The 24,304-nt window shown below is 41.6% G+C and overlaps 1 protein-coding gene across 1 annotated transcript in view; it reads left to right on the top strand.

Moving 5' to 3' along the window:
• Positions 1-8,910: 8,910 nt before the first annotated feature.
• Positions 8,911-24,304, top strand: part of LOC120564404 (F-actin-capping protein subunit alpha-2) — a 31,880-nt gene continuing 16,486 nt past the window's right edge. The window contains exons 1-2 of the mRNA XM_039809324.1: positions 8,911-9,039; positions 22,403-22,466. Of these exons, the coding sequence (XP_039665258.1) occupies positions 9,001-9,039; positions 22,403-22,466 (103 nt within the window). The 5' untranslated portion in view covers positions 8,911-9,000. The remainder of the gene's footprint in view (positions 9,040-22,402; positions 22,467-24,304) is intronic.

Below are 24,304 nucleotides of genomic sequence, written 5' to 3'. Positions count from 1 at the left end.
TTTACTGTATGACCCTGGAGATGAGTTGAGAAAAGTTATTTCTATTAAAAAAATTTTTTTTTGTCTGTTGCGGTCTTTACAGACTTTTGCTTCTTATAGGTGAGAGGAGAAACCTAACATATACAGTATTTGACAGAGGAGGAATTTAGCATTAAACATCATTGCATTCATTTATTTGTCATTTCATCGTGGCGCAAGTGTCTGAGCACTTAAACTAGAAATGTAAACTTGAATTCTCAAATTTTTCATTGACTAACCAGTCTGGAATCACTCAGACAACAATGTAATCGCTGTGAAAGGGACGATAATCAGGACTGGGAGTGCTGGTGTACCAAAGAATTCCAGGGGAGTGTGATCACAGCCAGACTGGCGTTGAAAGCCCATATCTGTGGCTTAGCGGGGCACCAAAGTCCCACAAGGCCATTTGGAGGGTTGGAGGTGGATGTGGTATTTTATATTTGTCAATATTTTCAGCCAGAAAAAAGTTCAAGCCCTTTTGTTTAAACACAAAAGCCGGTGACAAAAGCATCATCAAAAGCAAGCCAATAACACGCAAAGAAATCAGCAAATTAATTAAAAAGAAAAATGAAAGGAAAGATACACATTTAACACATCTGAAAGTCATACAGCCATATTTGCAGTTCTTTGAGGCTTGGACCCAGCAGTGCTTCGAGCTAAAGGCTAATGCTAACATGTTAGATGCTTTTGTCACCGGCTATGTGTTTAAACAAAAGGGCTTGAACTTCTTTCATGCTCACAAAGACAATGCATTTTAGTTTACCATTTTAGCATGCTAACATCTGCCAATTAACGCTAAACACAAAGTGTAGCTCAGGCTGATGGGAAAGTCATTAGCTTTGCAGGTATTTCATACACAAACCAAAGTATTGGACAAAAATCCAATTTTGACACGAAGATGGCACAAGGGGAAAAGTTAAAGGATCACCAAAGTTATTATGATTCATCCGGAAGGGGGCTGCAGAGCACACAGTGCTTGAATGTGAACCAAATTCAATATTAAGCCATACAATTACTGTCAAGATGTCATTAACAGCAACAGATTTCAACTTTGTGATGGTGCTAGAGGAAAGGTCAGGGCACCACCAACGTCAGCAGGATTCATTATCTGGGAACCATGAATGCCTGTGCAAAACTTTGTGCCAATCCATCGAGTAGATGTTGAGATATTCTCACATTGCCAGGCCCTCCTCCACAGCGCTGCAAAAGAGGGTCTGGCTAGTCCACACAGCATAGAGCTCAACAGTCCCGCCCCTCCTCTGAGAGACCTTGGGTTCCGGAAGTAAATTTCCCATTCATTTCTCCCGTTGACGTCTGGAAAAATCCATACATAAAGAGTTTTAGACCATGCCTTAGGCTAACCAGATGGTACGTACATATAAGCATACAACGTAACATTTCGAGTGAAAAAACAAACAGAAAATCCCCCAAAAAGTCAAAGGTACAAGACTGTGTACATATCGTCATTTCAGAGTGAAGGAACTACTCATCCCATAAACCAACCTGGCACCACTGAATAAAGGAAGCTACGTTAGTTTAGCTAACAGCTAATTCGGCTAACGGCTAGCTGAGACAGCATGTAATAGCCTAACTTTAAAAGACCCTCAAAATAAAACCTGAAAATAACCGTTAAAGAATATAACGGCTGTTACATCAGCTGTAGCCTGCTTTCCCCAGTGTTTAGTTTGAGTTAACGTTATTTTAGACTGAATCAAGCTGTCAGCTAGCGGTTAGCCGAGTTAGCTGTTAGCTAAACTAACGTTAGCTTCCCGGCGGAGGCTAACGGCAGAAGCGTGGAACAGATCGTGATTCGTGCAGTGTCGTAAATCCTCGTGACGGATCGTGCAGGCAGCACAGATCGGGTACTGAGCCCCCCCCCCCATCACCAGTATGAGTTCCACCAATCAGAGGCATCACTGTGGGATTGTTTAGGATTGTGGGTAATGAAGTACTTATCCAAGACATTGCAAATAAAAGACGTTTATCTCGAAACGAGGTTGGTGCCCCATGATTTTTGGCGTCTATATGAGCATATACAATCGCTTAGTCACGTCGGCACGCTGGTTTGCATGCTGTCGTCGACGGTTACCATTTCATGGCTTATACTCCAATTTGTCGACGGAGAAATTGCATCGTACTTTTACTTCCGGAACCCGCTGTGACTGTTGCGCTCTATTCCAGGATAGGAGAAAAACATGCTCTGGTTTATTGGCATTTCTTGAAAACCAATCACAATCCTCATGGGCGGAGCTGAGCGCTGCATGGAGCCCCGGTGCCTCTGCAAAATAGCCCCGGGAAGGAACTTGTTTTGGTGGAACATTTGTACATTCAAAAGTCATCCGGTGGAAAAGAGTGACATCTGGCGGAATTTCCGGCGGCACCGGAGCAATCCCGGAAGTGGAACGTCGTGGATAAAGACTAATGTTGAGATATTTCCCTGGATAAGGGGGAAATCTGACCTACTGGTGGTCCATCCATACAGAAAAAGGGATTCACCAAAGTCAGTTGGACTCCTCCTCTGGGGATCATGCATGTATGCATAAAACTCCATGACAATTAATAGTCGTTTATATATTTTTAGTCTGGACCAAAGTGGTGGACCGAGTGACCGACAGACCGACATTGCTATGCCTACAGAGCAACACTGCGGCTTCAAAAAACAGCTTGAATATATCATCTGACCAAAAACCACATCCTGACCTCACCCAGATGTTCCTACCTGCAGGTTTAACCCTTGTGTGTTGGCACTTTTTCTGACGTTTCATTTGCTTTTTCCAACGCTTTTTTTTAATTCATGGTCAATAATCCTAATTTAAATGACATTATACCTAATTTGTAAGTTAAAAAAAGCAGAAAATATGAACTATTTTGACTAATAATTAAAATCAGACAAAGTTGAATGAATCACAGACTGGTTTATGTCATGGCTTGGTCAGGATACTGTTTTAAAACCTTTTTTTTTTTTTTTAAATGCTATAAAAGTGAATAAAAACACCCAAAATTCAATGAACGTAATCATTAATTTTACCTGCGAAGAATGTTGTATGGGTTCCTACAACATACATGCATGCATCCAAGTTTTTTTGGGGCAATGTGGTTGAAAGAAACCCATATTTCTAAAATAGAAAACTTTGGAAAACGGGTCAAATTTGACCCCAGGACAGCGCTTTAGCTCAACTGTGCAAACTCTCATCCATCTGCGTTGCTGCTGTCCGCATTTCAACACCGCAGCTATTGAACTGGCACAAAGCAGACTCCACCAGATACTGTCAGGAGGTGTGGAGATACCGTCTCACTCGTCCCCATGGTGCTGCCTCCTTCCACTTTCATGCGCTGCCAAGAAGACATTTCTCACACTGATACTCGGATAGCTGGAGAACAGAGAGGGACACAATCACTCAGCGTGGTATAACCAAAATGATACTCGCACACAAAGGTTGTGCTGCTTTTTTTTTTATCTTAACACTTCATCATTCTGCATCTTTAATACCTCAACCTTTTTAGTGCCTTTTGAGTCCGCTGGCTGATTATTGTCCAAGTGGGAACGGTGTAATGAGTATCCGAGGTGACTAACCAGTGGCTGGGGGTGAGTCACAGAGCGGCCCCCCCCCCTTTTCAGAAGCAGAGAAACTGAGTCCCCATCCCCCCTTTGGTCCCCAGAGGTGATGAGTGGCTCCAGTGAAGATACAATGGCGGGACTGCAGGCCATTCAAGTTCAAGGCAGATTACAGGGCATTTAAAGCCCCCCCCCCCATCCCTCACTCCCCCAGAGAGTGCCTCATCCTCCCAAATCTGAAGCAGCACAATTATTCAGCCCACTGGTGCCGTCGGAGGGGCCTCACTAAGAAGGGACCTGAAACCCCTGTGATCATGCTGGGCTTCATCAATCATAATTTAAGTTTCTATGTGAAAAGCACAAGATATGTTTAGCATAGGGAGGAGCAGGTGAGAAACAAATCCCTTCTTAAAACCTGCTTCTATCGAACAGCCTTTCCTGATTAATTTTTTTTTTGTAGCTTGAACCTCCTTTGAACTGTCTTTTTTTTTCTTTTAAAAAATGTTGTTTTCCTTTTCATCCCTACATTGCACATGTTATTACACACCAAATACTTTGTATGTGTTTTTTTGTTAAATCCTTATGTGTTTATCTTTGGTCTGTTTTTATTTTTGCAGTTTTGTGAAGCACTTTGTAACGTGGATTTTGAAAAGGGCTCTATAGATAAAGATTTTATTATTATTATTATTATAATTATAAATAAAGGCACTGAAAAGATTGGACATGTTTCAGATCTGTAATGATAGGTACAGTAATGGCACATGGATTAAAGAGAAGGTGAAGGATGGACAGAGTCAGGCTTGTTGTAAGACACTGTATAGTACCGAAGTGACCTAATCAAACACAGGGATACAGCGTTGGCATCACATGAAGATTGATTTTTACAAAGCAGGTATGAATTACAGTCTTGGAGGGAGAGGGAAAGGTCACAGAATTGGGGAAGTACGTAGCCGTCAGGCAGCAATTTAGTTTGAAGGATTCATTTTGTAGCTCATTGAGGGTGTAACTTAACATTACCTCACAAATCTAGCTGTGAATAACAACCACGCTAGAAAAACACAAAAAAAACAGGTTGCTGTGATGTACCTGTAGGCATTTCAGTGATGTTAAAGTAGAGATGGAAGGTCTAATAAGGTAGCCTGGGAAAACCCTGACGAACTTCTGGCAAATTTGAGATTTGCTCTGCAAGTCAGTCTGGCCAAAAGCCCATTCAAACCCATTTACAATTATTCCAAATCGAGGCACCAATCACAACCGTTGAGGCGGGCTTTACATGATGATGACAGCGCAGCGACAGCTAGCAGCTTTTTGTTTATATTCATCTCGGGGGGTAAGCTTCACTTCAGAACTCGAACCTCCTATGGCGCCATTTTGATGCTACAAAGCGATCACCTCCCGTTAGCATTCCATTGACTGCCATTCATTTTGACGCCACTTTGACAGCAAATAACTTTACATCTGAAGCGTTTAAAGACTCCATTTGTCCATTGTTTATTTCTAAAGAAACACGACAATGTATAAAGGGCTCCATTACCTTGTACCTCACATTATGGTTCTGTAGCAGACAGTTTTTGTAAAAATAGGCTAACGATTGTGTCACATAGTAGAGGAATTACCGTATAGTACAGGAGAAGCTCGCAGGCAGTTTTGACTTACATGAGCTGTTTAGGTTTAATTACTAATGTTAACTAGCATGTTAGTGATCAGTAATTAGCCTGTGCCCATGTTATCTCCTTACATATACCTACACTCTCTGTCTCTGTAAGATTGGGAATGATTGAGATTTCTCTTGGCACAGCTACCAGAAGACTTCAAACTTTCAGACAGGTTGCTCACGTCACATTTACGTTGTCTCTCAGTTGGAGGCTGCGCAGTAACGCTCAGCCATCACTGGAAAAGTGCTTCTAATATCCTTCACTGGTCTCCGTCCAGAGCAACGGGCTCTGTTGGTCCATTCTTATGTACTGTCTATGGCAGCGACCCGTCGATGTAGCTGTCGCTGTACGTCACCTGCATCGTTGGTCTGATTGGTTGAAGGACTATCCAATTGCGCCCAGAGGCATTTGAGCTGCGTCCATTGGTGACGTAACAAAGTACTGCTAACGTTATGTGGCTGAAGTTAATATTTCACATTCACAGCATGAAATCAGTTAGCAGCTGCCTTAACATACTGTACATATCTGTCTATATGGTTCATAGTGAATATCCATATTTATTCTGTTATTCTTATAATATATTCTGTTAATACACTGCATATATCTGTATTATTCTTACTACTATTATAATGTTACTGTTACTACATTGCACATATTTGTACATGTTGTTCATACATTGTTCATATTTCATAGCCATATTTATTCTGCTCTTACAAGGTAACTGCTAATACACTGCACATATTTGTATTTAATTTATATTACTCGAAACCACCTTCTGTAAACCAACTGTATACACTACTGTATACACTGCACTATATTTCTTGTCCTGTCTATACCAGTATATCACATTGCACTTTTCTGCTCTTTTTGGACTTCTGGTTGGACGCAAAATGCATTTCGCAGTCCTTCCAGAAAAATTTGAGTTTTTTTGTGATTGTTGCGGGCAAAAATCCTTGATTATGCGGCACGTTTTCTTATAAAATGCGATGGAATATGCGGGATATTTATGCAATTTTATGCAATGAAATTGCGGGAACTTGCAAAAATTGCGGGAACTTGCAAATACTGCGGTTTGATGAAAAAGAGAAAAAAATGTGATTCCCCCAACACCCTGCTTTTCAATAATGTTCACGTCGCGTAATTACGTCACTTCATAACGTTCCCATGGCAACAGGGGAAATGGCTGCTCTTGTGTGAAGTAAACGCCTTATATACTGTCTATGGTAAACGCAACATTTTTCAACTTTCTGTTAAGATATATGTGACTTTTTTGTAACGAAAATGCGGGGATTATGAAAGCATGCAAGCCCCGCATATTTTGCGCGGAATTCAGCAATTTATGCGGGGAAATTGCCGATTTCCGCGCAAAATATGCGGGGAAAGTGCGGCGTATTTGAAAAAATGCGGCCCCCGCATCAATATGCGGACTTTGGCTGATTATGCATTGAATTATGCAATCGCGTTTTTCTGGAGGGACTGAAAATGTCGTTGTCTTTGTACTTGTGCTCTGCACAATGACAATACATTTAAATCTAATCTAGTCTAATCTAACATCTTTACGTTTGTTGATGACACTATCAGGTCATTTTCGTTGCGTGTTCAGGAAGATGAATACCTCCTCCTCGGCAGCCATTCTGACTGCTACTCAGATTGGTTTCTCGTGCGCACCAGAAAGTATCTTGTGCGCACCAGAAAACAAAAAAAAAAAAAAATCACATGTGCCTTTAGGGGCTCCATATAAAGGTTCCTCCACAACTGAAGGCAACAAATACTGATGTTGACATCCAGATTGAATGAGATTTGTGTGTTTCTGCACATAGAAGTGTCATAGTGGATCAGGAAGATGAACAAGACTTCTAGAACAGTCCTTTTAACCTATACCAGACTTCCTTAAAATGAGTTATTTGAACCTCCTAAAGCTAACAGTCATTTTACCATCTGTGATAATATTTAACAAAACTCTCTTTCTGTCTCACCCTCCCTCTGTCTCAGTGTGGCTACGGTCTTGTTGTATTGAGTACATGTTGTCTTTTTTTTTTTTTTGCTGGCAGCGTGAAAAAGGAATGAGTCACAGTGAAACTGATCTCATTCCTCTTACAAGCAGAAAAGTATTTTTCTTTTTTCTTTTTTAAACAAAAAGTCTTAGCTCGCCATCTAGTGGTGTAAAACATGGCATACACACTGTGACAGCATCTCTGGGTAATCACAGGGCTTCCCCAGATTTTTGTGATGACGAAGAAGACATACTTATAGGGCGTAATTTCCACTGGGGACAAGGGGGACATGTCCCCCTCCACTTTTCAAAATCCCGTTTGTGTCCCCCCCCCCCACACACACACAACACTTTCAAATTAGTTTGATGTTATTTTATTTATAAGTCTCTGTGATTGGCCCCTGTTTTTAGCAATAAAGAAATTTAGACATATTTTTCTTATACATAGTTTAGTACTTTTCTTTCAGACATAATTTATCATTATGGTCAACTTAATTATTTCCTGGATTTTGCATCAACATAGTCCCTATAAATGCATGTGGAAATACAGGAAATGGGGTTCAAAAGGAAAACATCCCCCCCCCCCATTTCTCAAACCAAAGTTACACCCTTGCTTATATACCTTAATACATTTTCTTCATGGATGAAAAGGGATTGCTTTCTTTCATAACTCTCGTCTATTGCATCTTATGCACGAGGTGCACTTGAGCAAAGCACCAAAGCTCAGGTGGAAATGTGAAGGATTACGTTAACATAAAAAGATATTGCTGTAAAAAACATGCATGCTTAGTCAGGTTGAATTTGATAAAAGATGCTTAATACAGATATATTTAATATTAAATTAAAAGCACTTCAATGTGCTTATTTGTGCTGACAGGTGCTGGCATATAGAGTAAGAAGGCTTTTCTGACTTGACACACATTAACATTAAAGACTGCACAATTTACAACACAAGATAACACTAAGTTTCAAGTTTATTTCATTTATATATAGAACTTTGAAACCAAACAAGTTTTGCACCAAAAATACAAACAAAAGTTAAAACCCATGTGATCGGATAAAAACAGAAACAAAAACAATTACGAAATCATGAAAGATTGGAGCCCTGCATGCTCTGTGACTCTATTAGAATAATACATGACTAAATGCTACAAATAAGAAGCCAACAGAAGAAAGTGTTCCTTGTTTTCTATCCAATTGTTTTCATATTTTATCATTGTTTTCAACTGTATTCATGTTTCTTGACTGCTGCTGTGCGTGTGCTTTTATCGTTCAATTTTTCTACTATTTTTTTATTGTTATGCACCAAAACACCAAGGCAAATTCCTTATATGTGAAAACTTGTCAATAAACTTGATTCTGATGTATTTATTGATCCCCAGAAGGAAGGTTTTGCATTACACCAGATAGATAAACAGACAGATAAGAGAAAACATTTAGGAATAACAAATAGAAATAGGAATTAGAAATCTTTACAGTAGGCTAGACACTACCTTAGACCAGTGTATAGGCCTACATAAATCAAATGTCTGTTCAAAACCAATAGTGCAGTTATTTGATTAATTACTGAATCATGCGAATGCATGATCTTTATTTGAACTAGCCAGAGCTACCACTGCTAGCCTACTGCAGCTCCAGTCACCAAAAACACACACACAGACAGACAGTGACAGAGCATCAATCAAAACCATGACTGCTGAGCTGCTCAACCAAGCTGGGAATCCACCCATGCGGTGACGTCACTGGGCTCTGACAAGCTGGTGGTGCCGGAAGAAAAGATGGCGGATCATGAGGAGCAGCTATCCGACGAGGACAAGGTAAGAAGCCAATTTAATCACTAGATAAACTGATGCCGGGGGACGTTAACGCTCGAAATTTCGAGTGGCATTTTGAGGCTGTCTCTCCGGGCATCCTGGCGTCGACCGGCTTGATCAAATGCGGAGAAAATCCAGGCCTCAGCAGAACCGCTGCTGGTTCTGCTCTTATTATTTTTAGCTCAACTTCCGCTCATTTGCAAATTCTGAAACGGTGGCTCCTTGTACGGTCCTGACTCAAAATAGGAACCGTGTACATATTATAAATCCACCTAGCATTACCTCCCACACCTTTCTCGTTCTGTGGAAGTGTCGTTTAGCCCCCCAGGGTCTCTGGTTGCTTGTGTTATGGAAGTTTTCACACACCTAAGATCGCTAGCTTGTTAGTTTAGCATAGCCACAGCCTGCTAGCTAGACTTAACTAACACGCCCTTTTCGCTGTTTGATACCGCTTTTCTGTCGTTACACAAAAAAAAATATTGGAAGTGCCGGATTGTCAGATTATATTATGCGGAGCAGGATTTAATTCGCCGTGTGACAGCTCCATAGGTATTCTACACGCTAGCTTGCTAGCCACTGTACCTCTGATGAGTAACGTTAGCGTTTCACAGACAGTAAAAAGATGTGGGAACTATGAGCTCCAGTTGGTCAACGATATGATGAAAACGACCCAACAATCAACGTTACAGTTCACAACCTGTATTCATATGTGCTCTAACCATTTTAAAAGTATATATCTACAGCTATAAAGGTCTCACACCAACATTTTATTTATTTAAATAAAAACTGTGTAACCGAAAACTGTTATGCAAACTCGGTAGTTCAAGCTCGTACTGTTAGCAGGGTTTGTACCCCATTACACCACTGCTAGTGTCTGGCAGTACTAGCACTGTTCATTTTCTCATTTCCTTAAAAGAGCACAGCCACAGCCAATACCCTGAGACAGCACGAGTGCTCAGCAGCATGTGTCTGCAGGAATCCTACTTAGAGCTGGGCAATATATTGATATTATATCGATATCGTTATATGAGACTAGATATCGTCTTAGATTTTGAATATCGTGATATGACATAAGTGTTGTCTTTTCCTGGTATTAAAGGCTGCTTTACAGTAAAGTGATATCATTTTCTGAACTTACCAGACTGTTGTAACTGTTCTATTATTTGCCTTTACCCACTTAGTCATTATATCCACATTACTGATGATTATTTATCAAAAATCTCATTGTGTAAATATTTTGTGAAAGCACCGATAGTCAACACCACTATATCGTTGCGGTATTGATATTGAGGTATTTGGTCAAAAATATCGTGATATTTGATTTTCTCCATATCGCCCAGCTCTAATCCTACTTGCATTTTATTTTTATGTCCTGGTAAATGGGTTGATTTTTATCTTTGCGATCTCTATTCATGTCACACTTTAGTGTCTCTGTTAAGCTTGGTTTGTCTTTCGGTTATGCGCATTGGAAGAAGCTTTGAGAGAGGCGACTCAGTGTGTTAACTGCTGCTTGGATTTGTCACTGCCGGTCAGACTTTGTAGGCATATTTTAGACATCTCCATGAGCTGGGATTCTCCATGAGCTGGGATTGCCTGTGATGCGTATTTAACATTTTGAAAAAGGTTTTGTTAATTAAATGAGTCAACGATTACATACAAAAATAGTCAGTCAGTAAATGGATAAATAGTTAAAAACAAGTCATGGCTTGCAGGCTTCTTGTCATTCTTAATGGGTACCTGATGCCCTGTGTTGTCTTTTTCTCACCTTAAAGCCAAAATTCCTATCAAGCTTGTTAATATCACAGTAAACCGGTTATGAGCATTCTTCTTGATAAATGGTTATGCTGGTTATGTAATACACCATTCAGAGTCGTAACAAGGCCTGGCTTTATTTCCTTCTGTTCCACATCAGCCTGAGTCACAAGTTTGTTAAAGTTCAGGCAGCTCATTGACCCGCGGGTGTGACAGCGTCATGCCCATCAACACACAGGCATCCGCTGTTAGCTAAGCGTTTCATTACAGGGCTAGGGTGTGTAGGCGAGCGACTGTGGCCACTTTGGGATTTTGTTATGTACTAGCTTCACCTTAAATACAGTTTTCAGGTATGTGCTTATGGTGTGTGAAGCTGCGGTTAAACTATTAGCAACTTTAGGTGTAGGTGTTGTGAAAAGGGTGGGAGCTCTTTTCATCTCCCCACCACATTGGTTTCCACATTTGTCAAGCTACTTTCACTTTTTGACCAGACAGTCTGATTTTGTTGAGCTGAAAGAATAAAAGTTGGCGACCTGCTATGCTGACTGGTAGAGAAACGGGCACAGCCAACACGCAGTATTTAGCTGGTGGAAGCTGTTTATTTCCGTCTCTGAATATGATTGGTGCTGGACCAAGTGGGCTACATTATGCGTCCATCCACTGTGTGTTGTGCTGTTAAAAGCAGAGTGTTTCCATGCACGCACCGCACTTAGGTTTTGTACTTTTGAAGGCCGTCCCTACAGTGCACTAGCTCCGAGCAATCAGCCATCTGCTCTGGCCCCTCACCCTTTATTCAGAAGCTCAGAGGGAGGAAATGAGCGTTTTCATCTGCCTAACACTGACAGTCGGTAATAGTTTGCAAAGTTCACTACTAATTTAAATAACTATTTCACTGGCTAGCCAGGATTTGTAGAATAAAAGAAAAACTCCAAATAATGTTAAATGACCTGACAGGGACTAGTAGAGTGGAGCTGGGCAATATATCGATATTATATCGATATCGTGATATGAGACTAGATATCGTCTTAGATTTTGGATATCATAATATGGCATAAGTGTTGTCTTTTCCTGGTTTTAAAGGCTGCATTACAGTAAAGTGATGTCATTTTCTGAACTTACAGACTGTTGTAATTGTTCTATTATTTGCCTTTACCCACTTAGTCATTATATCCACATTACTGATGATTATTTATCAAAAATCTCATTGTGTAAATATTTTGTGAAAGCACCAATAGTCAACACTACAATATCGTTGCGGTATCGTTATCGAGGTATTTGGTCAAAAATATCGTGATATTTGATTTCCTCCATATCGCCCAGCCCTATTGGATAAAACCACCAGCCACAGCCAGCATGTCCTGGCACTCAGCTGTTGGTACATTCTCACATTGAATGACAAATCTGCAAACTTGCTTTTTATTTTTAAAGATTATTTATTGGGCTTTTTATGGCCTTTACTTGACAGGATAGCTTTAAAGGTCCCATGTCATGGTGCTCTTTGGATGCTTCTATATAGGCCTGTCTAGTGGTCTAGTATGTATATATAGGCCTAGTGGTCCCCTATTACTGTATCTGAAGTCTCTTTTATATAGACCTTAGTGGTCCCCTAATACTGTATCTGAAGTCTCTTTTATATAGACCTTAGTGGTCCCCTAATACTGTATCTGAAGTCTCTTTTATATAGACCTTAGTGGTCCCCTAATATTGTATCTGAAGTCTCTTTTATATAGACCTTAGTGGTCCCCTAATACTGTATCTGAAGTCTCTTTTATATAGACCTTAGTGGTCCCCTAATACTGTATCTGAAGTCTCTTTTATATAGACCTTAGTGGTCCCCTAATACTGTATCTGAAGTCTCTTTTATATAGACCTTAGTGGTCCCCTAATACTGTATCTGAAGTCTCTTTTATATAGGCCTTAGTGGTCCCCTAATACTGTATCTGAAGTCTCTTTTATATAGACCTTAGTGGTCCCCTAATACTGTATCTGAAGTCTCTTTTATAAAGACCTTAGTGGTCATTTGCTGCATGTCGTCCGGCAGACGACATGCAGCAAATGACATTAACTCACACTCTACTGGGTGAGGAGGAGATTTTCCTTGGTGGGAATCCTAACTTGCTATGATGTGACATTACTGTGACAATGACATCATTTTGAGAGAAAAAAGGCAGCTTGGAGACACTGTTTTGATAGGTAGACTTAGAAAAGGTAATCCCGGGCATTTCTTTTTGGTAGCAAGATTATGTCTGTCGAATACAATAAACGTCTTTGAGTTTGTCTCTGTGAACAACTTCCTAAAGGTGTCCCAGGGGAGTGCGACATGTCTGCCCTGTTGCTGCTGTGGCTGTCGGTGTCACTTTGCTATTCCAGAAAAAGATCTGAAAGCTCCCTGATGGGGAATTGACGAAAAGTCTCTTCAGTTTGTAAATTATTAAACATCTGCGAGTCTCTGCCACAGATACCAACCACTGCTCACAGTCTTTTTGAGTCATTTGGGCACTGGGCTGCCAGCTTCCTGATTACAGCAACTAAAACCACACGTGGGTTTTTACAGGAAACTGCCATGTCAAACAATGATCTGGTACACGGCAAATTGATAGACGGAGTAGACAAACGCTGCTACCCACAACCTAGTTTAAAAACAAGGCAGCTGCCAACCTGGTTTCACTGTAGCTTTCACCTCCATTGAGTAGTCTACACTATTTATATCTGTGGTCTAAACTATCTTTACACAGGAGGTACATTTTTGCTAGCCTTTTTGAAGTCGCTATATGTGACGAAAACCGAGGTGTCTGCTGTGTCTCCTGTTTTTACAGAAAGTTGCAGACCTTTCTGTTAGCAAAAAGTGGTTTGGTGAGAATCCATATTGTCATGAAAATGCAATTATTCGGGAGGGGAAGATGGTATATTTATACTCTTAGGTTCTCCCCAAGCGTTATCGTATCATACTCGTGCTGATGTGATTCGTCTTAAGGCTGTTTTATGCTTCTGCGTCGAATCGACGGCGTAACCCCCGCAGACCCCTCTGCGTCGACGCCCACCCCCCTCGGAGCCCTACGCCGGTAGCTCGACGCGCACCTCCAAAAAATGTGTAACTTTGTGTCGAGGCTACGCAGCCCCGACGCAGAACTCCGAAAGGGTCACGACGCCGTGGGAGCGACGGCGTAGCTACGGCGTGGAGTTGACGCAGAAGCATAAAACAGCCTTTAAGATTGGTGAGTTTGTGAATTCCCAATAAAGGGTAATCAGTGTGACAACACTGGGCAGTATGACCAGACAATTTCTGTCACGGTATTTTTAAGATTCTGGCGGTTTCATGGTAGCCTATATCACGTTTGTTTTTGAATGACTGGCCTTATTATAGGGCTATAGTGGCTTATTCTACTGTCAGGACTACATAGCATATAGAAACATGCCGTTCATCTGTGTCATTTTGTAAATGTACAGTTATTAGTGCTACAATGTGTCACCCATTGTTGTGTGTCATCATGTTTTGCCCTGTTAAAGAGTTATTTGTGGGTTAATAATTGCTGTGTTAGAAGTTATAATCGTTAGTGATAAGGGTTATTAGGGCTTCCCCTATCAATACACTCACAGCGTGCCCCAACCGTAGAACTCTTCAAGACGAACAATATAATATTTTTGGCTGCCTATTGAAGAGTTGCACCTCAAATGTACAATTAGGAACACAAAGGGATCCTTTTATTTATTAATGTCTTTGAAGATTGATTGAAGTAAATGATTGACAGATATCATGCCTTTCTCACGGTGTTTGGTGTTTTAAGCCCCCAATGTCGTCTTCCAGGCAAACTACCCTTGCATCTCAAAGATCGCATTACATTTTGAGGGACTAGTTTCTCAGCAAGCGGCGGAATTTTACTTTGCTCCGGTTGGTAGTACTGCGCCGAAAAGTAAACGGAGAAGCGCACTCCGGTCGAGACACCTAGCAGTAGCCCAGTAGATTGGTATTGAAGCATTGGATTGGAAACTAAGCACTAGGCAACATGGATCACTTGTTGATCACCAGCACTGTCTGGGAGGGAGCAGGAATTGGCATATGTGAGAGTTTTTGTGATTCAGAATGTTGATTTTATTGAGGTTATTGACAGTAATGCTGAAATAAATAATGATAAAGGCAGTTGCTGAGGAGAGAGTTTAAAAAAAAACTATTTGAAGCAAGCAGCACGCAAATTCAGTAAAGCATTTGAAATTGTCCTGCAAACGTTAAAGAGCAGAGTTGGTCGTTTTCACTGAAAAACAAACCACCAACTGGCTCTCTGAATAGCACCGCGGCGGGTAAAGTTTGCATAACAAGTCAGTTCACTTATTTAACTGTCAGAGAGGAAGGTAACTTGACACAGTGAGCATAGTGACACCAGGGATAGTGGCTTGATTCTTACCGGGGGCACCACTGTAAATAATGCATGTCGTCACGATACAGTAAGGCATTATCGATGAAAGCCTCCACTAAATCCCATGTATAGAATAAAGCCTGTCTAGATATTTAGGCTATGCATCTGAACTGGTCTAATACTACAACCTTTAGAGATATATCACCTTTCATGCAAAATTACAATACAGAGTGGTTAACGTAACACGAGAAAGTAAAGAAATAAAAATGTAATACATCCTTTTTGTGATGGGAGATAGAAACATTCGAGGTGTATTGTCATTTGCACAGTAAAGACAACTTACATGTCATACAGTGAAGCAAAAAAAAAAAAGTTGTAATAAATAGTTTTGAAAAGAAATTTAAAAAAAAAGATTAAAAAACAGTTAAAGTGCACTGTGCCTAGCCAGCTCTGTATGTAAAAATATGTTCTAGTATAGCCCAACTTTCTTAATGACTCAGACAGTTACACTTGAGACCACAGCGCCTCCTTTTGATTAGGGGGTTTTCTCAGATTTTCCAGTTTTTAAAGGTTTTATTGCTGTCTGGGCAAGAAGGGTAATAAAAAAAAAAAAAAACCTTGACAAAGTATAATCCTTTTTTTTAAACAAAATAATTGTGCAATCCCACATTTAAGTCGAGAGCCGTCCGAAAACTCAACAGCCCGATATGCGTACCTGAGCTTGGCTTGTGAACGGCAGCGTTAGACCATAGGGATATAGCACAGTTAAATGCTGAAAACTCTGTGGCATTGTCCTTTAACTGAAGAATGCAGAGGAGCGCTGTCTGTATGTGCCTGCAGAAGTGCAAGAGATCTGGAGACAAGAAAAAAAAAACTTTTTCTGTCTAAACACTCAGGTAGAGAACGGAGCCCTGAGCGCCCCGATCTGGTGCCCTGTTTAAGTGCCCTATAAAATGATAAATATTGACGTGTGAAGACCAGTGGCTTTACACTGGAGTGTCTGCATACTGGAGGTGGTAATGCAAGCCAGTGATATTCCTTATATTGCATAGCTGGCTGCTTGGGGTAAAATGACACTATGTTTTTCCCAGCACAGTGTTAGGATAAGTCATTGGGGTTTAGGCTCAAGGTGACAACTGTGCACATCTAAAGTAGACATGGAAGCTTTATGCAGGATCGGTAATTATGCAGCCCAGTGGGAGTCCGTCCAGTGTCTGTAAGGTCACAAGTTGTATCCCAGCTAGAGATGCACCGATAGACCGGCCGGTGACCGGAATTGGCCGGTTTTCACGTGCTCGGCCATGACCGGCAGGTCACTCTGACATATGCCGATTTCATGCCGGCCAACGCTACAATTAACTGACGACATAAGTTATACGAGACACAGTTCTCAAGGACGCACGCACACACAGACGCGACAGCACGGTCTCTTTTTCCTTTGTCTCAACTTTTCCGCCGTGGGCGCGGTTAGAAAAAATTCAATCGGTATCGGCTAAAATCGGTATCGGCTGGCCTAACTCCAAGAAAATCAGAATCGGCCTAAAAAGTTGTAATTGGTTCATCTCTAATCCCAGCGCGAAGTAACCAGCATCTGTGTTTCTTTTGAAACCGCTTTTTTGGTGGTGCTTATAACTTTTTAAAGGTATCTGTCAGATTTTTGACATTTGTTTGACTATCTAAAAGATTTGAAAATGTCTGACCTTTGCAACTAATATCAAAAAAAGACGGTAGCAGACAGCAACGCAGAGTTTTTTCACCGGCGCAGCTCCATACCTAAAAACCTTCACGTACGTTTAACAGGAAGAAAAAAATGATAAAATGTTCTCTATCACGTATTCCCCAAGAAAATTGGAAGTCTCCCCAAGTTAACATTAATGCTTGACCGAGATAAAACTCAAACTGGCGGCTGCCTGGAAGGAAAGAAACCTAGGCCTATCTGAAAATCATTTATGATTCGTGATTTGTAGTTAACCATGTGCTGTAACTTGCTGGCGTAAAAAGTGCCCCAGAAAGTCATTACGCTGTATAACATGGTGTCACAATTATTATAAAAGTCATGATCTTTACTTTTAGGATCTCCCCCCCCCCCCCTCAATAAAACCTCTGCTCCTGACATTATTAATGCCCAACATCACAGCCCTTATTTATTCAATTTAATCTGGAGCCGACCAGCTGCCACCTGCTCATTTTGATTAGCAGAGGAGCATTTCTAGTTAGCCTACGGCTGCCTAGACAGTTCTCCTCCTCTCTCTGCCATCCCGCTGTGGTTTTATTCATAAATTATTGCACCCACACCCCCCCCCCCCAATATCCAGGCATCAGACAGGTTTTCCTCTAAACTCAGCCCTGATTCTGCTGTAGCATTTCAGGGATCCAGAACCCTCTTTTTCCTTTCTATCTAGGACATTGAAATGGAGGCATGGCAGGGAAGGGGATCAAACCCAGGGAGAGGATGAGGCTTAAAACGCCCGCGGGGTAAAATATTACTTCAGTTTACGCCTGCTGTGTTTTTTTGTACTGTTATTATTTTCACGGCTCTGGATCGGCATGATAAGGCGATTTTTATGCCAGGATTAGTTTGAGTGTAGTTTCGGTGCCAGTGGGTGTCATTTTGGGATTAAAAAAAAAAACGGGTGCTCCCGAAGAGGTGGGATTGTGAGGTTGGTGTTGGGATGGTGCAGTGGGGTGGTGTCTGTCTGCTGGGTAATATGAGCATGAATATATACAGTGAGCAAGTTGAAAGAAAAGAGACCAGCTGGTGTCTAGGCCAAGAGGGCACAAAGACACAAGGATCCCACACTGTGTGTGTGTGTGTGTGTGTGTGTGTGTGTGTGTGTGTGTGTGTGTGTGTGTGTGTGTGTGTGTGTGTGTGTGTGTGTGTTTGTGTGTGTGTGTGTGTGTGTGTGTGTGTGTGTGTGTGTGTGTGTGTGTGTGTGTGTGTGTGTGTCAGCTCCTTGGTTAGCTCATGACTGCATGCCAACTCTTTAGAATCCACCCTCTGTCAGAAAGATAACGGAATTGACTATGGGAGATTTAAAAAGAGACCTCATTTCCAGCTAAAGAAAGACTTTGTCTGACATCATGATGACAATGACTGTAAGTGAGTCCAATTTAGATAACTCTCACTCACACACCAAATCACACACAGCAGCAATTGTCGGCCTCGCTTGCTGTCTCTGTGTTCCTGTGAAATGACCGAACAGTCCTTCCGTTTCCTTCAGCTGCTCAAACCGAAGCCCAGTTCAGACCAAAGATTGGCGACGAGACAAGTTGAAACTCGCAACTTCTTGCAGCGAGCCGCTCTGCAGTGTTCTAAAACCTGCCAGTTCACACCAATGCGACGAGACGGTGGTTCATCTCCACAATTCAGTTCAATTTTATTTATAGTATCAAAATCATATCATCAAGAGTTGTCTCAAGACACTTTACAGATAGAGTAGGTCTAGACCACACTCTATAATCTACAAAAATCTAGAAAAACAACTCCCTTTTAGGGAGAAACCTGGGACAGACCCAGGCTCTTGGTAGGCGGTGTCTGACGGTGCCGGTTGGGGGTGTGATGAACAGTGGCAAATAATAGTCACATTAAAGATAATGGAACTATGACTAGAAATAGCAGTTGTAGTAGTTCATGGCGTAGCCGGGCACTGCGTTTAACAACGCCTCTTTTTACTTCCGTTCTGACTTTTAGACTTTTTTTTTTTTTTTTCTAGCTGGATCTATCATTTGTTTTGTCTAAATATGAACGTGGGTAACATTGAGAGGCTTGACTTTCTGGCTATAATGTGGACGAGAAGGAATTTCATACCGGGGCTCAATCACCTTCACCATGTGTTTTTTAAAACGTGTTTTTAAAAAAAAAAAAAAAATGTTTTGTCCCTCGATACGTTGATTTGCATTTGCTTAGTCAGGCTACTTGGGGAAGTTTGTCTGACAGGGTTGAAGCGCCAAGAACTTTTGAGTTAGTTAATACAATTCCCCACAGAGACTCTTTGCCTTGAAGTCCACCCTTCATGTAGCACGTTAGCAGTCCGAGCTCAAGGCTAAAACTAGGTCTCAGAGCTCCCAAGTGTCCCAGTGTCACAGACCGCCACTGGAAGGAATCCTTAACCTCGCAGCTCGGTGTTCAAATTGCTGCTCTATAGTAATTACCTCTGCAAAGGAGACCGTGACTTTGGTCTCATTTGTCTGCAAGCTAAGATTCATGTATTAGACTTTGATATACGTTTGCTCTACATGTATTAGTTTGGGGTTTCTCAGAAACTGCCCAAGTACAACATTTATTCATCTATTTTCTTTATCTCTGGGAAGGGAAGTAGCGCATGAAGCAGATATCTTCTTCCTGTCTCCACAGCAGGTCTGTGGTTTCACCACTCGCTGTACCGTCTTGCTGTCCGGCAATATCTTAAAATCACTAGAGCACTTAGAGTTATATATATTCCCTCGACTCATAACCATACAGAAGAAAAATGGTTAGAGGCAAACCGTACTAACGAACGGGGATAATGGTTAACGTGTGTAACCTGCACAAAAGAAAAAAGGTAGAGAAGTGAATGTACTTGTTTCATTCTTCCAATCTGCCATAGGAGGATGTGGGCCGTTGTCTCGGTGCATTAGTAGAATTGGTTTGATGTAGCCTACTTAGAAGAAGAGGAAGTATTAACTTGCTTTCAACAGTCAATGCTTTACTCATAAGCCCCTAATGGAGTATCCGTCTCCTCTTCCTCCTCCTCCTGTCAGTGATTCGTTTTGAACCCCATCGCGCTCCCTTTGGCTTCATCTCGTCTCCTCTCCATGCACCCTAAAACAGTTAGCTGTCAAGAGATGTGATTGTGAAGCCATCCCCGTCCATTCCTTCGCCGTCTTTACTGCTCTCTCCCTACACACTTCATTCTGCAAGCTCACAAAGTGGTTCACAGTAGGATGGAAATATCTGTGGTCAGCGCTCTTTAAGCCTAAGCCAATGTTTTAAGTTTTCAGTGTCTCGAAATCTGTTTTTATCCCAAACACTCAAACTGTTTTTTTGTTTTTTTTTGCCATTTCGTTTTAGTAGTTCACCCAGACATTTGTTCTTGTCAGGGTGGAAATAAATATCTAAAATGTCACAGCAGCCTGCTCCGATTTCCTCCACGACCTTCCATGTCTTGACTCGGGTGAATTGGAAACTGGATTTCCTGTAGGTGTGACTGTATTTGTCTTTTTTTTTTGTGTGTGTGTGTGTGTGTGTGTGTGTGTGTGTGTGTGTGTGTGTGTGTGTGTGTGTGTGTGTGTTTTGTGTGTGTCCCGTAATACACTGGCTACCTGTAAAACACCCTGAATAGAATAAGATGTTCTGAAATGGGCTTTGTGGATAGCATTACAGTATTACATTACGTTGAAACAGCCAGACAAGACACAGAAAAAGCACAAAGTGCTTGAGACTATGAGACCCAATGTCTACCAGTAGTTCCAGTGGTCCTGCTGAACGTAAGCTCTATTAATAGACTTTATTGAAACCAGATCTGACCATAAAGAGAGAGTTCAAACTTGTGTCAGATATTTGAACTAGTTATGGTGCTCTCAGTTTATCTTGTCATTTACACACCCTTATAAATGGCAGTTCTGATAGTTATGAACTGTTCCATGTGTTTATTACTAAACTATTATTATTCTTTTTTATATTTTCTGTGGTGTTTACAGCCCAAACTGGACTATTGGCATGTTTAGACAGGTTGATGGAGAACAAGATGTATTTGTTTGAATCGGTTCAGTTCAGAGCCTGAGAAAGCCGGCATTCCTACTGGGATTAAGACAAAACCAGACCTCAACAGATGACAGTTTTTTAAATCGTTTTTTCTGGATTAAAAATGGCAAGGGCTTACTGCACATCTTACATATTTGCTCTTTTCCCTTAAGTACACATGTTGTTTTGAGTTACAACCTCATCAGGGCCTGTTCCAGGCGGGAAGTAGCTCAATAAAACCCAGAACAGAACTTTTAAACTGATAACCGATAACTTTGGTTCACAAATGCGTAAAGCCTGCATCCCTGGAGTGCCTGGGAGACGCGCTCTCCGTATGGAAAGTCTGTTTACACTGCCTTCAAGTGTAATGAGGGGAGACCCAATGCAAATTAGTCTTCCCGCGGGGATGTCAAGTCACAAACACACTAACACAATTTTCCACCAGCTGTGGAAAATTGTTTGTATGTGTCGCGCACACTCACACAAACGCACGCACCTCCCTTGTTCTGTGAATTTTCAGATTGTTCAGCATAAGTGGGTCATGATGATCTCATGACAGAGGATTAGACAAATGCAGAGACTTTGATCTCAACATCACACACACACACACACACACACACACACACACACACACACACACACACACACACACACACACACACACACACACACACACACACACACAAGCACATGTTCCTCCCCGAGTGCCTTCCTTTCTCTCAGCATCGCTCATTAGCAAGAATCAATCTGCAGCTCTGCACGAGGGCCAGAGCACTTGTATACACACACTGCTAATAAGGGCCCGGGGGACAAACACACACACACACACACACACACACACATGAACACCTTCCCTGATGAACCACCTTGTAAGACTGGGAAGGGGGGGGACCTGGCTGAGACACCGTACCCTGCCAGTGATAGAGAGGGGTAGAGACATATAGACGAAGGGTGAGAGAAAGTTTGTACTAGAGTCCTCAGCGCATTTTTGTGTCCTTATATGGTTGTAAACCATGCAGGGGAGGGAGGGGCCGTTGTCTCGCTGTCAGTTTGACATGTGACCTGGAAACAGGAAGTGTTGTAGTGCAGCAGCAGAAGAGAAGTGAGAAAGAGGAAAAGTTTCTGCTGCTCAGATGCGCTTCATACTGAAAGAGACATTAAAACCACCTCCCTCCTCCCTCCAAACCAGTGACACAGTAACATTACACCCTCTGTTGGCTGCAGTGTATACACATATATTCAGTGTTCACAATGTGTTTGAGGCATTACATTATTGTCCTTACAGTGAGCTAAATCTCCAGCAGACTTTAAAAGGAGTCCAAACTTCATTTCATGATTGAAAACATCAGTTCTTTTGGAAACGGAAATAGTGGTAAATTGTGTATTGCAAACTGTAAAAAAGAAAAGAAAAATAATACACGGTGTCTCAGATTTTGGACAATGTGCAATAGAGATTGATTCATATTGTTAAGGTTTTTTTTTGCTAGTCAGTGACTTCCAGTTTTAACCTGGACCTTGTTTTTGTTTTTTTTGTCTGCAGGTACGCATAGCAGCTAACTTTGTCATCCATGCCCCGCCAGGAGAGTTCAACGAAGTTTTCAATGGTGAGTTTCTCTTCCTCTATATAATGTACAAGTTAAAGGTCCCGTGGCATGAAAATGTCACTTTATGAGGTTTTTTAACACTAATATGAGTTCCCCCAGCCTGCCTGTGGTCCCCCAGTGGCTAGAAATGGTGATAGGTGTAAACCGAGCCCTGGGTATCCTGCTCTGCCTTTTGAGAAAATGAAAGCTCAGATGGGCCCATCTAGAATCTTCTCCTTATGAGGTCATAAGGAGCAAGGTTACCTCCCCTTTCTCTGCTTTCCACAGCCACCCTCCACCTTGCCCCCCTCTCTCCTCCTCAATAGCTACAGACGCAGAAATGGCACATCCTAAGGAAAGCTCATTGTGGGACTGGCTCTAGTGGCTGGAATTCTGCACCAAGGCTGAATTTCAGGAAAGAGACTTCAGATACAGTATTAGGGGACCACTAAGGTCTATATAAAAGAGACTTCAGATACAGTATTAGGGGACCACTAAGGTCTATATAAAAGAGACTTCAGATACAGTATTAGGGGATCACTAAGGTCTATATAAAAGAGACTTCAGATACAGTATTAGGGGACCACTGAGGTCTATATAAAAGAGACTTCAGATACAGTATTAGGGGACCACTAAGGTCTATATAAAAGAGACTTCAGATACAGTATTAGGGGACCACTAAGGTCTATATAAAAGAGACTTCAGATACAGTATTAGGGGACCACTAAGGTCTATATAAAAGAGACTTCAGATACAGTATTAGGGGACCAGTAAGGTCTCTATAAAAGCATCCAAAGAGCACAATGTCATGGGACCTTTAAATCAACGCTTGTAAAAAAGAAATGTTTAGATGCTCTGTTTAGATGTCCAAGTTGTCCCCCTAGGCCAGGGGGAAAACAAAGGTCCGGCTGGGGACTTCTTCCCCTCATTACCTGTCACCTCTCCACTGTCCATCATCTAATTACAGGCAAAAATGCCCAAAATATACACATAAAATAACTGGCTCTGCTTGAATATATTGTTTGGTTCATTGATTTTAGCAAGATATATTTAAAATGTATTGGTCAGGAAAGCTCTGACTTATATACAATACAGTATTACAGCATGCATTGATCTCATTTGAAACTGCCAATGGGTGGTGCCTTAAGCTGCAGACACACCGACCAGACGGCCGACCCTCGGCAGAAAAGACAGTTGGACTGATCAGTGTCCCCGAGTTGGTCAAAAGAAGTGCCTCGGGACACAACGTAATACGTCTCCATAACAGCAGGCGGCGCTAATCTGCAAGGTCGCCCAAAAATGAAAACCGGCAGCTGATTGGACGAACGCGTCACGTGGGTCTGGTTTCTCCGGAAATTCAAAGCCAGACTGTCGTGGCGGCTTGTTCAGAATACGATCTCATATCGTACTAAAATAGTTCACCGAAACGTGTTTCTGAAAACATTTTAAGCGAGAAATAGGCCGTGCAGTTGCTGAATCTGTCTTCATTTCAGATCAACAAAGGTCAGTTTAAAAGATTTTCGTCAGATTTTGAGAGACTCTAGTCACGCTCATCCTGCTCCCCGTTTCCGGGTTAGCACTCTACCAATCAGATGGGTCATTTGAGTCTGACTGACGGCACGGAACACACCGAACAGACTCGAGTCACCGACCTCGCCAGACTGTCCAACGCCCGATTATCGGCTCGCTGTGTCTCGGGCTTTAGTCAAACAAAGTGGCTTTAAAGAAAAAGTAAACCTTTTTTTTTCATTTTAAAATTGCTTGTTAGTCTGAAGTTTATTGTTGTGAAACTAGGCATTTTGTCACAATGCGCTCTCTAAAATTGTTTTTGCATTTGCTAAACAGGAGCTGAAATGGAC

The sequence above is a fragment of the Perca fluviatilis genome, chromosome 8 (assembly GCF_010015445.1).
Source record: "Perca fluviatilis chromosome 8, GENO_Pfluv_1.0, whole genome shotgun sequence".
Lineage (NCBI taxonomy): Eukaryota > Metazoa > Chordata > Actinopteri > Perciformes > Percidae > Perca > Perca fluviatilis.
The sequence above is the reverse complement of the archived record's forward strand: the minus strand, read 5'-3'. Positions and strand labels throughout refer to the sequence as shown.